This window comes from Rhincodon typus, chromosome 21, assembly GCF_021869965.1.
Source record: "Rhincodon typus isolate 14 chromosome 21, sRhiTyp1.1, whole genome shotgun sequence".
Lineage (NCBI taxonomy): Eukaryota > Metazoa > Chordata > Chondrichthyes > Orectolobiformes > Rhincodontidae > Rhincodon > Rhincodon typus.
This window is the reverse complement of record NC_063352.1, coordinates 11,553,565-11,567,224: the sequence shown is the minus strand read 5'-3', so window position 1 is coordinate 11,567,224 and position 13,660 is coordinate 11,553,565. Positions and strand designations below refer to the sequence as shown.

The window sequence follows — 13,660 nt, the reverse complement described above, 5'->3', positions numbered from 1 at the left end:
GAACTCCACATCTAGTGCTACCCACTGTTGCAGACTTCCATTTCTCACACCATCATGAGTGTGAGTTCACAAAGCATATTGCTGCCAAGATTTGTTGTAATTAGAACAACCACTTATATTTACAAACTGGGGATATGCAAGAGGTCTCTAATGTAGTGAAACATCCCAAGGTAGTCACACAGCAACTTTATAACACAAAACAGAATGCTGAGAAATATACGGAGCTATTCAGTCAGGTGACTAGCCACTTGGTCAAATAAGTTTTAAGAAGTGCCTTAAAAGAAAGAAAAATGAAGGAGAGCTTCCAGCAGGGTAAATCCAGAGCGTTGATACCTGAAGGCACGGCCACCAATGGTGCAGCATTTATAGTCAGAAATGGATAAGGGGCCAGAATTAAAAGGAACACAGATATCTCAGTGGGTTGGAGATCATGGAGAGATTGGGAGAGGTGAGTCACGAAGGTATTTGTAAACGAGGATGAAAAATTTTAAAACAAAGATGCTACTTGACCAAATGCCAATGTAGGACAGGGAGCACGGGGACGATAGACATTCAAAAACTGTCCGTCTCCAGTCCATTCAAATCTGGCCCCTCAACTTATTTTTTGCCAAGACCCAAACGCTGCAGAATGGATTAAAATGCCAGCAAGGACTCCGCTTCCTCCAACTCATTCAGCAAGAAGCCATTTCTGTATGAGCCACTCCTTCTTTGTGGCAGTACAAGATGTTGCAGAGGAGAGGTGAATAACCACAACCTGTATTTTGATGGCATCCTTGATGTAGCCAAACACGTCCTAAAGGTGATTCACGGGAGCAATACCACATAATATTTGTCACTTAAAGAAATGAAAGAGCAGGTGAACTAGAGTTTGGTCAAAGAGGTAGGTTTTACAGAGTGTCTTACCTAAGTGTCCTTACCTCCTCCCTATCTTCTGCATAAAAACCAACTTTTTCTTCGCTACCATCATTTCTGAAGAAGGGTCACTGGACCCGAAACGTTAACTTGGCTTTTTCTCCACAGAAGCTGCCAGGCCTGATGAGATTTTCTGGCAGTTTCTGCTTTGGTTTCTGATTTCCAACATCTGCGGTTCTTTCAGGTTTTCTTCTCTGAAATATTTACACACTGGCAGATGGGGTGAAAGGCTGACTTGTCCATTTTGAACACTGACAGATGCTCTGTATGCCTCATTCAGCCTTGAGAGTCAGCAGGCAGAGGGAATAGCTATAGCCCTGTTGGCAACGCGTTGAACCCAAGGCACACAGTCAGTCACAAAGTAACATCCATATGTTAACAGTACAGCATGTTGCTCAATATCCTTTAGCTTGTTTTTCAAGGTTATTTGAGCGACATGGTGTCCACATAACAATGTGCTTTTTATGGCTATAGTCCGGTCTTTCTGCATCTCAGCTCCCCTCTCCCTGAATGTGCAAACTGTTTTTGTCCATTTAAGGTCCTTTTCATTGCACATCTGTCCACTGTTGCAAACCCCCGACAATGATACCTTTAACCTGAGATGGCAAATCATCATCATCATCATAGAATCCCTACAGTGTGGAAACAGGCCCTTCAGCCCAACAAGTCCACACTAACCCTCAAAGCATCCCACCCAGACCCATCCCTTATAACCCACCTAATCTACACATTCCTGAACACTACGGCCAATTTAGCATGGCCAATCCACCTAGCCTGCATATCTTTGGACTGTGGGAGGAAACCGGGGCACTCGGAGGAAACCCACGGGGAGAACGTGCAAACTCCACACAGACAGTCACCCGAGGGTGGAATTGAACCCAGGTCCCTGGCACTGTGGGGCAGCAGTGCTAACCACTGAGCCACTGTGCCGCCCTATTTTAGATACTTCTCCCCCACTTTTTCTTTCATGGGTGCGTGCGTCATTAGCAAGGCCAGTTTTCCATCTCTAATTACCCTTGAAATGACTGGCTTACTAAGGCCATTGCAGAGGGCAGTTAAGAGTCAACCATGCTACTGTGGGTCTGGAGTCACATGTAGGCCACACCAGGCAACGACGGCAGATTTCCTTCCCTGAAGGACATGCGTAAACAGACGAGTGAAGTTGGATGCACAGGAGATATCCTTGGCTCTCAAACACTTGCGGGACTGAAGGAGGTTACAGACATAAGGAGGTGCAAGGCCACAGAGGGTTAATTTGAAAATTGACTTGCCACACATACCAGCACCTTGCAGTTACAGCTCACGAATCTGCCAGATCCAATGCCCAGATCAAAGTAAACCCCCACTAGCAACCAAGACTGGCATAGCTAAGAATGGCTTACAGTAGCAGACTCCAAGTCTCCTCACAAGGGCTCCCGTAGTTGCCAAAGCACACTGCTGCTCCCCGTGTCTTCTGTCTAGTAAACATATTGATGCTGGTAGCTTTGCACCAGTTTGGTGGCATATGGCCTGGCACAGAGGTGGTGGCAACTCACTACCTGTAAGAATAGCAGAGACAGAAACCCTCATAACATTGAAAAAGCATTTAGACCTGCACTTGCAATGCCAAGTCATACAAGGTACTGCCTCTCCTCATTCATCCCACAGCAAAAAAAATGTATCATCTCACACTTGTTTGCACTGAATTCCAGCAGCCCAACTATTTCGATATCTTGCCTGCGTCCTTGTAAAGCCTGATCTCACGTTTCCCTCGCTGGGCCCTATCATTTCTGGTTCTGGAAATATGCCCTTTAATTGCGTGTAACTGCTTCAAACAAAGAACAGATAAACAAACAAACTTTGTGCTCCAACATGACTGTTGTGACTGTCTCACAGCACTTGTCAGCCAATGATGCATCTCTTGAAGTGTAGTTGCTACTGCAATGTAGCCTGCATGATGGAAGATTTTCTGATAAACAACAATGCCACAGTGGCCACATGACCTGGCTTCATAATGCTGATTGAGGGATTAATATTAGCAAGGATCATAGATTCCTTACAGTGGAGAAGCAGGCCATTCAGCCCATCAAGTTTATGCCCACCCTCCCACACTTATCCCTGCATTTCCTATGCTAAGCCACCTAACCTGCTCATCCCTAGACACTATGGGCAATTTAACATTGCCAATCCACCTAAATCTTTGGACTGTGGAAGGAAACTCAAGCAGACACAGGGAGAACATGCAAACTCCATCCAGACAGTCACCCAAGGCTGGAATCGAACCTGAGTCCCTGACACTGTGCGACAGCAGCGCTAACCACTGAGCTTCCATGTCGCCAATGAGACCAGGGAGAACTCCAGTTCATCTTCAAAACAGTGCAATTGGAAATCTAATGCAGTCCCCTGCGAGGGCAGGCCTGACTGAAATTTCATGCCTCATCTGAGAAACAGTATCATTAGCAAGGCCATAGGGTTGGTCAGCTCAGGTGGCTGGGCAGTTGATTGGCCACACAGAGTGATGCCAACAGTGTGGGTTCAATTCTTGTATTGGCTGAAGTTACCATGAAGGACCCAACTTCTCAACTAAAAGGTGGTGACCATCAAGTTAAACCATCACCAGGCATCTCTGTCTCTCATGGAATTGGACTATGGTGACTTTAACTTTTTACTCTGTCAGTTCTGCAGTGATCAACCACAAGAACAATTTGCTTTCACAATGTACCTTCAGTCTCAGAAAATGACCCAATGTGTTTTACAGCGATATCGCAAAATCATTGAGCCAGGCATGTTCACATCGAACAAAAACAGGAACTGCCAATTCCTAAAGGGGTTACCGGACCCAAAGGCTTAACTCTGCTATCTCAGCTGAGATCTTCCAGCAGTATCTGTCTTTGTTTCTCATTTCCAGCAAAGGCAGTTCTTACAGTTTCTTACATTCCCATCGAAGATTATGAAGTTGGTGATGATCAATGCTGGAATTTGACAGGGTTTAACCTGACCTAAGGAACCAATCATCAGAATCAGGCTCTGCCCATCTTTCATTGTATACATGGCTTCCCCAAAGGAAGTAAAGTCAGAGAAGGTTCAGGGTTGAAAGGCCATTGGAACCAATAGCCTTAGCTGGCACTTCAGGACAGTAACATTAAATCTGAACCATGTCTGCCCATTCACAAGAATGATCGACGAGCCTGTGGTATTATTTAAAAGGAAGGCAGGGGAGTCCGCTGAGAATCCTGGTCATCTTGATAAGGACAATAACTCTCATTCACAGTGTACTTTTAACAGGAAAAACGACCAGGCAACAATTTGACACTGAGCCACAAAGTGGAGATGGTGTGGCACATACAAACCAGTGAATCTGTTGGCTGAAATCCATTTGGATTCACAAGCTCTTGGTACAGGTCTTCGCTGCTGAATTTACCCGCTTAACATAAAGAACTGAGAGAAGGAGATGGCAGTTTAACTGGTGCAGCATGCTCCACTATTTAATACAATCATGGCTGATCCAATCTCCACAACTCCTTAATCCATTACTAATTAAAAACCTGTCTCTCTCCTCCTCAAGTTTACTCAATGTCACAGCATCCACCACACTCTTAAGTAGTGAATATCACTGTCTCAGGACCTTTTAAGAGAAGTAATTCCCCTTGTCTCTGTTTCAAATTTGCCACCTCTTATCTTAAAATTATGATCTCTCATTCCAGCTTGCCCTACACAGCGAAACATCTTTTCTACCTCCACAGGACCTCAAACTGCAATTAGATCTCCTCTCATTATTCTACACTCCACAGGACCTCAAACTGCAATTAGATCTCCTCTCATTATTCTACACTCCACAGGACCTCAAACTGCAATTAGATCTCCTCTCATTATTCTACACTCCAGTGAGTATAGGCCTAAACTGCTCAGTCTCTCCTCATAAGACAAGCTTTTGATCTCTGGAATTAATTCAGTAAATCTTCTCTGAACTGTCTCCTGTGCATATGCATCCTTTCCTAAGTAAGAGGACCAAAACTGTACGTAAAATCTGGAGTTCTAACTGATTCAATGACAAAGAAGATTTCTTTTCTTAGGAAAAGTTTGTGAAAAACAAATTAGTCAAGAAACTTTAAAGTGCCTTTGCAAAATTGCCCCTGCTGCAATAACCGGTGTATTTTCCGTCCAGGTGGTACACAGTTTATTATTCACAAGTCCATTAAGTGATTTTTTTTGGTGCATTTACATTGCTACAACTCAGGAGGCAGCATGGGAGGCAAACTCGCCAGGATTGGTGCCATGGTGATTTCTCATCTCACTTAGGTCAGGAAAGATGAATCTCCGATTCACCTACAGAGTGCTTCCAGCATCTTCAGCTTTTGTTGTTACAGGTTGCCAAGCATCTGCAGGTTTTACTTGCTTCTTTTTACTCATGTCGTCACAACTGAAGAATTAATATCATGAAGGGGAGCAGATTTCCTCAAGCCACAGCCCCTCGGACTTCGAGAATGACGTCTGAAATAATTATCACCCATGTAAAACCTGGGTTACTTGGACAGATTGAGAGCTGGCATTTATGTAGCACCTTTCATGGCTACAAACCATTCCAACGTGCGTAACAGATACTGAAGTGTTTGTTATTGTTGCGTTGCATTTGAAGAGTTTGCGTAACAGATAATGAAGTGTTTGTTACTGTTGTGTTGCATTTGAAGAGTCTTTCAGCTTTTAACAAGTAGAGGATAACAACAGTAAATTTTACACTTTAGCAGTAGACTTAAGTTATTTTCCTTCAATGTGTTACATTTGTGTAAATTGGCTTCTGATCAGCCAACTCTCACAGTCCATCAGCTTCAGGTGCATTAGAATGGAGAGCTTTTGTAAGTTGAGAGAATTTTTAATGGATGTATTGCCACTTTGCAGAATGTGTTTATTTGGTAGCATCACAGACAGTCTTCTGTCCTGGGGTTAAAGATATGTCAGGAGGATTACATGACGACCCTCAGCCTGCTACAACTTGTTGTTGACAGCCCCTTCCATGGCCAACAAGCCCTGGAATGGGATTTGAAGTTGTAGCTTCTGGCTCAAAGGTAGATGTCCTACTTCATAGATCATAGAATCCCCACAGTGTGGAAACAGGCCCTTCGGCCCAACAAGTCCACACCAACCCTTGGACCATCCCACCCAGACCCATCCCCCTCTAACCCACACATCTCTGAACACTACAGGCAATTTAGCATGGCCAATCCACCTAGCCTGCACATCCTTGGACAGTGGGAGGAAACTGGAGAACCCGGAGGAAACCCAAGCAGACACGGGGAGAATGTGCAAACTCCGCACAGACAGACAGTCGTCCCAGGCTGGAATCGAACCTGGGTCACTGGCGCTGTGAGGCTGCAGTGCTAACCACTGACCCACTGTGCTGCCCTACTTACTGAGCCATGTGACCTCCAGAGAATGGTCACAGCACAGAAGGAAGATATTCAGCTCATTGGTGGTACTGCAAGTATAGGGAGTTGGGTCTGGGTGGGATGCTCCGAGGGTCGGTGTGGGTTTGTTGGGCTGAAGGGCCTGTTTCCGCACTGTAGGGATTCTATGAATCTAATTCACCCAGTCTCATTCACCTACCAATCCCTGCAGCCTTGATCACTTCTTTTCTTCAGGTAATTATCTGAATCCCTTTTGCAATGCCATATTGATTCTGCCTCCACCAGTCTCAGCTAGTGCCTTCCAGCTCCTCTCATTCACCACATTAAGAAAGCTGTTGCTTTCTTTGTCCATGACCTCAAATGGGCCTGTCTACTTTTCTAAGCTCCTGCCAACTGGAATGCTTTCTTCCTCTTTACTCTGAGTGTTTCCATCAACTCTCCTCTTCTCCAAACAGCACAGCCCCCACTTCTCTAATTTATTCATGCGGCTAACGCTCTTCTTCCCTAGAACGTAGGTCTTTTCTGTGCCTTCTCGAACGCCTTCATGTCCTTCCTAAAACACGGACCCAAAATCCAGCACAGCTGAGGTGGACCTACCAGTTTTAAACATAGGATATAGTCAAACTGAATGAGCAGGCCCAAAGCGCTGCTCACAGATAGAGAGGAAAGATTTGACTCACATATTCCTGGTAGAATGCGGGCAGGTAGGGAGCGACAGAGGGTGACTTACCCATCCTGGAGTCACCGGGATTTACAAACAGGCCGCAAGTAACCCTCACCCAACTAGACAGTGCCCAGCTTTATTTGTATATGTCAGGTCCTAAAATCACCCAACACCCGAGGCAGACTTTCCACGTCAGGCTCCTCAATTTTCGACTTGGAGTACTCACCTGGGCTTCACAAAGGAAGCTTCGTTCTCTATTTCCAAGTATTTCCCCCCGAAAACCCTATCCCCATTTGCCTCCAAGAGAAGATGTTGGGGACCCCGCACTATCCTACTTTCATTCGGGAACGGGCAGGAAACGGACTGTCCGCAGAGCAACAGAGCCCAGGCTGAAAACTCATTTCCTCAATAGTGGATGAGTTGGCAGCTCACCTTGCCAACCATCTGTTAAAAACGATGAAACGAAGTAAAGGGACGGTCACCATTTCAGGTTGTAGTCATTTTAAGCCAATAGTCAGGGAAAAATAACACTCAATGGCTGGAAGCCAGCTCAGTCACTAATGGGAAAGGTTTTCAGCGGAAAGCCAGTAGAGGCCTTCTCAACAATTTGAAAAGGAATCGCTGACATACTGCTAAGCAGCACTAACCTGAGGACTATAAGCTGAGAGAGCTCTGTTAAGTAAACTTCAATTTGGTAAAATGTTACACTTCTTGAGCAATGCTCCAACCAAGCCAGGTCTTGTGAAGTAGTGAGAGTGCACTCTGACCTACATGTTTGTGAGCAGCTTTAACGTTCTATGGTCAGCAGGCTGAAATGTGAGGCAGCTGTTGTTGCGGACGTGCTCAGTGCCTGGGCTCACGTTGGTTCTTGTTCGGTGAGAATCAGAACAGAGTTTTACAAGCCCACACATAGAAAGGTGTCAGTTCAGTTCATTATCACTAGCCATTCGTGGGCAATGCATTGTCAACGCAGGGAAACCGTCCCTTGAACACAAGTCTCAAATTCTCAAGTCAAATACCTACCAGTGTGAAAATCTACCTTATTTTCTACAAGAGACAGTGACACCGTTATCATTTAGGTTGTCAAATGGAAAGGGTCCACAGGAAGGCCTCTGGTGAACCTTGTATTGTTCATTTGTTTGAATGCAAGGGAAGGTAGGAAGCTGGAGTTGAAGGAGCGGCCCTTCACCTCACTTGAAGCAGGAAGCGAGTGGTTCTTAATAGGAAAGGCAGGAGAATGATCAGATAAAATGACCAGGAATCCCCAATCCCCAATAAACCAAACCTACTCTAGGGGGTTCCTCCCCAACCCAGGCCAGAGTCAACATCCTCCCTGTCTGTCCTCATTCTCTGTCTCAAGGCACTGCAGCCTTCATACTGACCTGTCCTTCCTCTTTTTGTTCCCTGCGCCTGGGTCAAGCTCACCCTCTGCTTCCACTGCTCCGATCTCATCAACATGCACACGGTATAGAGTAACGGTTCCAAAAGGGGTAATGTTGGAGACTGTTTTTAGCTCCACCCAATGTGATGTGATCAAGGGGACTTTGGTGGGGAAAGACCGAACAGCTTAGGGCCTTGAGGAGAACAGACATGTCACCCAGGCCCCCTCACACTCTGAGTTACGACATAACATACCTGATTGCCACCATATAATACGCAACATTCTCTTATCTTTAAGACACAGAACATAGGATCAGGAGTAGGCCATTCAGCCCCTTGAGTCAGTTCCACCATTCATTGAGATCATGGCTGAACTGTGGCCTAACTCTAAAGACCTGCCTCTGGCCCATATCCCTTGATACATTTACTTAACAAAAACTTTTCAATCTCAGATTTGAAGTTAACTACTGATCCAGCATCCACTGCTGTCTGTGGATGAGAGTTCCAAACATCTAACACCCTTTGTGTGTAGGAGTGCTTCCTTACATCTCTCCTGAACAGTCCGGCCCTAACGTTTAGACTATGGCCCCCAGTTCTAGAATTGTCAGCAAGAGAAAATAGCTTCTCTTCATCTACCTTGTCTTTTGCTGCTGATATCTTGAAGGCTTCGATCAGATCACCCCTTAACCTTTTAAATTCTAGAGAAGACTCTCCCCGGGTTTTCTTCTGCCAACTGTAAACCTAGGAGGCCTGTCAGGCCAGTCACAGAAAAGGCATGGTGCCAGCAAATTACCCCAGCCACAAGCTGGCATAGGTTGGCGTGGCAATGTCTCATCTCTGATCTCTGATCACTTCACCCATTTCAATTCCATCAAAGCATATGCTGTGAATCCTTGTAACCAGTTGCACTTCCAAAATGAATGCAATTCTAGCCTTGGAATTATAGAAAAAAAAGCTAATGCATTGATTATTTCCGGCAAAACATGACAGGGGCTTGAGTGGAAATAACTGAATTATCCAGATTAATAAAATCCACCAGCTTCTAGCAAGTCACTGAACACAGAGGCCACACTACTGAGAATGACTTAACAGATGCTAGCACCTACAACCAAAACTGCTTTATAGCTGGTGACATACAGTCACTCATACTGTAAGACACAGCAAGATCCCACATACAAGTAATGTGACAATGCTTACATAATCTGCTCTTGGACCACTTAGCTCTTCTCTGAATTGGTATCTGGAGCATTTTGCATGCACTTGAGAGGACACCAGAGCCTTGGCTTAACATCACATCTGAAAGACAGCAGCTACAGATAGTATTGCACTCCCAGAGCACTGCAGTTTCGGCCTTCATTTTTGTGCCCAGGTCTTGGAGTGAGACTGGAACCCACAATCTTGTAAAACTACACCTTGTTATGATCCCAGCTGATGTTATTACCAGATTGTGCTTTGATTTGTTTTGGCTTTAACAAAGTGGCGCCTTGCGGGGATGCAACCATATTAATGCCAGATCTGCAGCATTACAATAAAAGTTTATTAACAAAAGAGAATAAGATAAAATAGAATAAACCAAACAATGCACTCACAATAAAAATTCAAAGAACTTTAAACAAACAGTAAAAGTATAATCCCACTAATATCAAAACACTTCTTCATAACTTGAAAACTTTTTCATGGTACTTCTACATACACTCCTGGCACAGTACACAAAACACCCCTTGTAGGATCACACCAGAGACCCTGTATCTAATACCTTGGTAGGTTTAAGTCATTTGAGACTTCAACTTTTAAACTGGAACTGCAGCTAGCTTTTTCATGGAGCTATTATACATCTGAGCTTCAACGTACTTAGCTTTAAGTCACCTCTTCAGGGTTTTATCCCAACACTTCTAGTCTAGGACTAACACCAACTTGTTACTCCATGGCAATCTAGTTCACCACTTCTTTCCCTTCTCAGGAGCACTGGTCTACACAGCCATCTTATCCCATGGACTTCATAAGACTGCCAAAAACTCAAAGTAAAACTGAAAAGAAAAAAATCTCCTTCTCCAAAGGATGAGTGTTTCCCTTAAGCTTAAATTAGACCGAAGTTCCAGAACATCAACATCTATTATTTACCTTACTGGACCACACGACAATCAAATTAAACAAAAGAGAAGTCCATTAGTGGTGCACAAAAAAACCCATTCACTCTAAAGCCAGGCCAGAAAATCTGTTTTAAAAGAAATCATGATGACCTCAAAAAGTTAAAAACTTTTTTAAACTTAAGAAGTTAACTATTAACTTCGGACACCGAGAAAACACACAGGTTATTAACCCAAGATCCGGAAATTCAAAATATAATATGTTTAATATCACTTATTTGTAAGTTATATATAAAGCTCACAGTTTACATCACAGTATTAAAATTTGTGGAAAGCTGTTGTGGCAGAGATGACAATTCTCAAAACATTTTGTCACGTTCTCCAGGAAAATAAAAATAAGACACAGCAAGTTGGGTAGCTCAAAATAAGGACCAACGTATAAATTCCAACTGAAATCTTTTGTTACGACTATATCATCGGGAGTGAGCTAATCACCTGGGGAGGGTTTAATGGAGACATATGGGTCTTGGTCAAATCTGAGACAATTGGCCTTCAGTTAATCTATTCTGACCAGCCTTGGTTTGTAGGAGGAAGTCGGAACTGAATGCTTAAAATCACTCCGTACTGTTTCATGTTAAGGTGTGGTGAAATTGCAATGGTGATGATTTGCGGATGTTACAAACAAACTCGCAATTTACTGACTCAGGCGTGGAAGTGCCATGTACGTACAGAATTCCAGGGCACCACACCGACTCAGAACATTAAAATGTTGAAACAATGAAAATCTGGGGTGTTGGAAGAATAGCATGGACTAATGTTACACAGTATGTCGACAGACATGTCATAGGGCTGGAGAGAGAACAGCATCTAGAACACAACTCCCAGTGTGCCACTTAAGCCAGGGAAAGCAGTAGCAAAAAATAACATATTGGCAAAACTTTCGGAAGTTCTGTATCATCAAAGAAAACTGAACCATTGTTTCCTGTCAATCTTCTCCAGAGCGTGGAAAACAGACTTCCAAGTTTGATGGAGATTTCAGTCCTTGGGGGGTTTTGAAGTTAATTCTGATTGCCAGTACTCATCAATTCTCTTTCTACCCTCTGTACAGCATTGAACTGATTATTATTGGGACCGACGGGAAAGGAAGAGATAAGAAGATGTGGGAATGGCGAGGAAATTAAATCCTGTCTACTGAAGTAATGCCAGAATTAAACAATACATGGAAAATGAAAGGGACAACCACATAGAGTCATAGAAACATTGAAAATAAGAACAGGAGTAGGCCATTCAGCCCTTCGAACCTGCTCCATCATTCAATACGATCATAGCCTATCATCCAATTCAGTAACCTGTTCCTGTTTTCTCCTCATATCCTTTGATCCCTTTAGCCTTAACAACAAAATCTATTGCTTCCTTGAAAACATTCAAAGCTTTTGTCTGAACCACTCTCTGTGGTCGTGAATTCCACAGGAATGGAGTGGGTTTGGGTGGGATGCTCTTCAGAGGATTGGTGTGGACTCCATGGGCTGAATGGCTTGCTTCCACTCTGTAGGGAATCTATGATTCAACAAGATCATGGTAGATCTGATCATGCCACATTGCCACCTACCCATTAAAGCCTTTCACTCCTCACTTATCAAGGACCTATCCACTTCTGCCTTAACACTAGTTAAAGACTCTGCTCCCAACATATGTTGAGCAAGAGAGTTCCCAATACTCTCAACTCAAAAAAGAACTCCTCACCTCTGTCTTAAATGGGCAAATCCTTTTTTTTCTAAAACAGTGATCCCTAATTCTCAATTCTCTTTTCCACATTGACTAAGGAGGAGAATGAATATAGCGCAGGGCTGGATGAACACAGCAGGCCAAGCAGCATCACAGGAGCAGAGAGGCTGACGTTTCGGGCCTAGACCCTTCATCAGAAAAGGGGGAGGGGAAGGGGGTTTTGAAATAAATAGGGAGAGAGTGGGAGGCGGATAGAAGAGGGATAGAGGAGAGGATAGGTGGAGAGGAAACAAACAGGTCGAAGAGGCGGGGATGGGGCCAGGAAAGGTGAGTGTAGGGAGGGAGTTAGGAAGGGGATAGGTCAGTCCAGGGAGGACGGACAGGTCAAGGGGGCGGGATGAGGTTGGTCGGTAGGAGATGGAGGTGCGGCTTGAGGTGGGAGGAGGGGATAGGTGGGAGGAAGAACAGGTTAGGGAGGCAGGGACGAGCTGGACTGGTTTTGGGATGCGGTAGGGGGAGGGGAGATTTTGAAACTTGTGAAATCCACATTGATACCATTGGGCTGCAGGGTTCCCAAGCGGAATATGAGTTGCTGTTCCTGCAACCTTCGGGTGGCATCGTTGTGGCACTGCAGGAGGCCCAGGATGGACATGTCGTCTGAGGAATGGGAGGGGGAGTTGAAATGGTTCGCGACTGGGAGGTGCAGTTGTTTGTTGCGAACCGAGCGTAGGTGTTCTGCAAGGCGGTCCCCGAGTCTCCGCTTGGTTTCCCCGATGTAGAGGAAGCCACACCGGGTACAGCGGATGCAGTATACCACATTGGCAGATGTGCAGGTGAACATCTGCTTGATGTGGAAAGTCTTCTTGGGGCCTGGGATGGGGGTGAGGGAGGAGGTATGGGGGCAGGTGTAGCACTTCCTGCGGTTGCAGGGAAAAGTGCCGGGTGTGGTGGAGCTGGAGGGGAGTGTGGAGCGGACAAGGGAGTCACGGAGAGAGTTGTCCCTCCGGAAAGCAGATAAAGGTGGGGAGGGAAAGATGTCTTTGGTGGTGGGGTCGGATTGCAGATGGCGGAAGTGTCGGAGGATGATGCGTTGGATCCGGAGGTTGGTGGGGTGGTACGTGAGGACGAGGGGGATTCTTTTTTGGTTTTTATTGCGTGGACGGGGTGTGAGGGATGAGGTGCGGGAGATGTGGGAGACACGGTTGAGGGCGTTCTCGACCACCGAGGAGGGGAAGTTACGGTCCTTGAAAAACGAGGACAACTGAGATGTACGGGAGTGGAATGCCTCATCCTGGGAGCAGATGCGGCGGAGGCGAAGGAATTGGGAATAGGGGATAGCATTTTTGCAGGAAGGTGGGTGGGAGGAGGAGTATTCTAGGTAGCTGTGGGAGTCGGTGGGCTTGAAATGAATATCGGTTTCAAGCTGGTTGCCCGATATGGAGACAGAGAGGTCCAGGAAGGGGAGAGAGGTGTTAGAGATGGTCCAGGTAAATTTAAGGTTGGGGTGGAAG

The 13,660-nt window shown here is 45.2% G+C and overlaps 1 protein-coding gene across 1 annotated transcript in view; it reads left to right on the top strand.

Annotated features, from left to right (window-relative positions):
* The first annotated feature begins 5,375 nt into the window (after nt 1–5,375).
* Nucleotides 5,376–13,660, top strand: part of LOC109923863 — a 24,527-nt gene continuing 16,242 nt past the window's right edge. The window contains exon 1 of the mRNA XM_020523902.2: nt 5,376–5,478. Coding sequence (XP_020379491.2) covers nt 5,376–5,478 — 103 coding nt within the window. The remainder of the gene's footprint in view (nt 5,479–13,660) is intronic.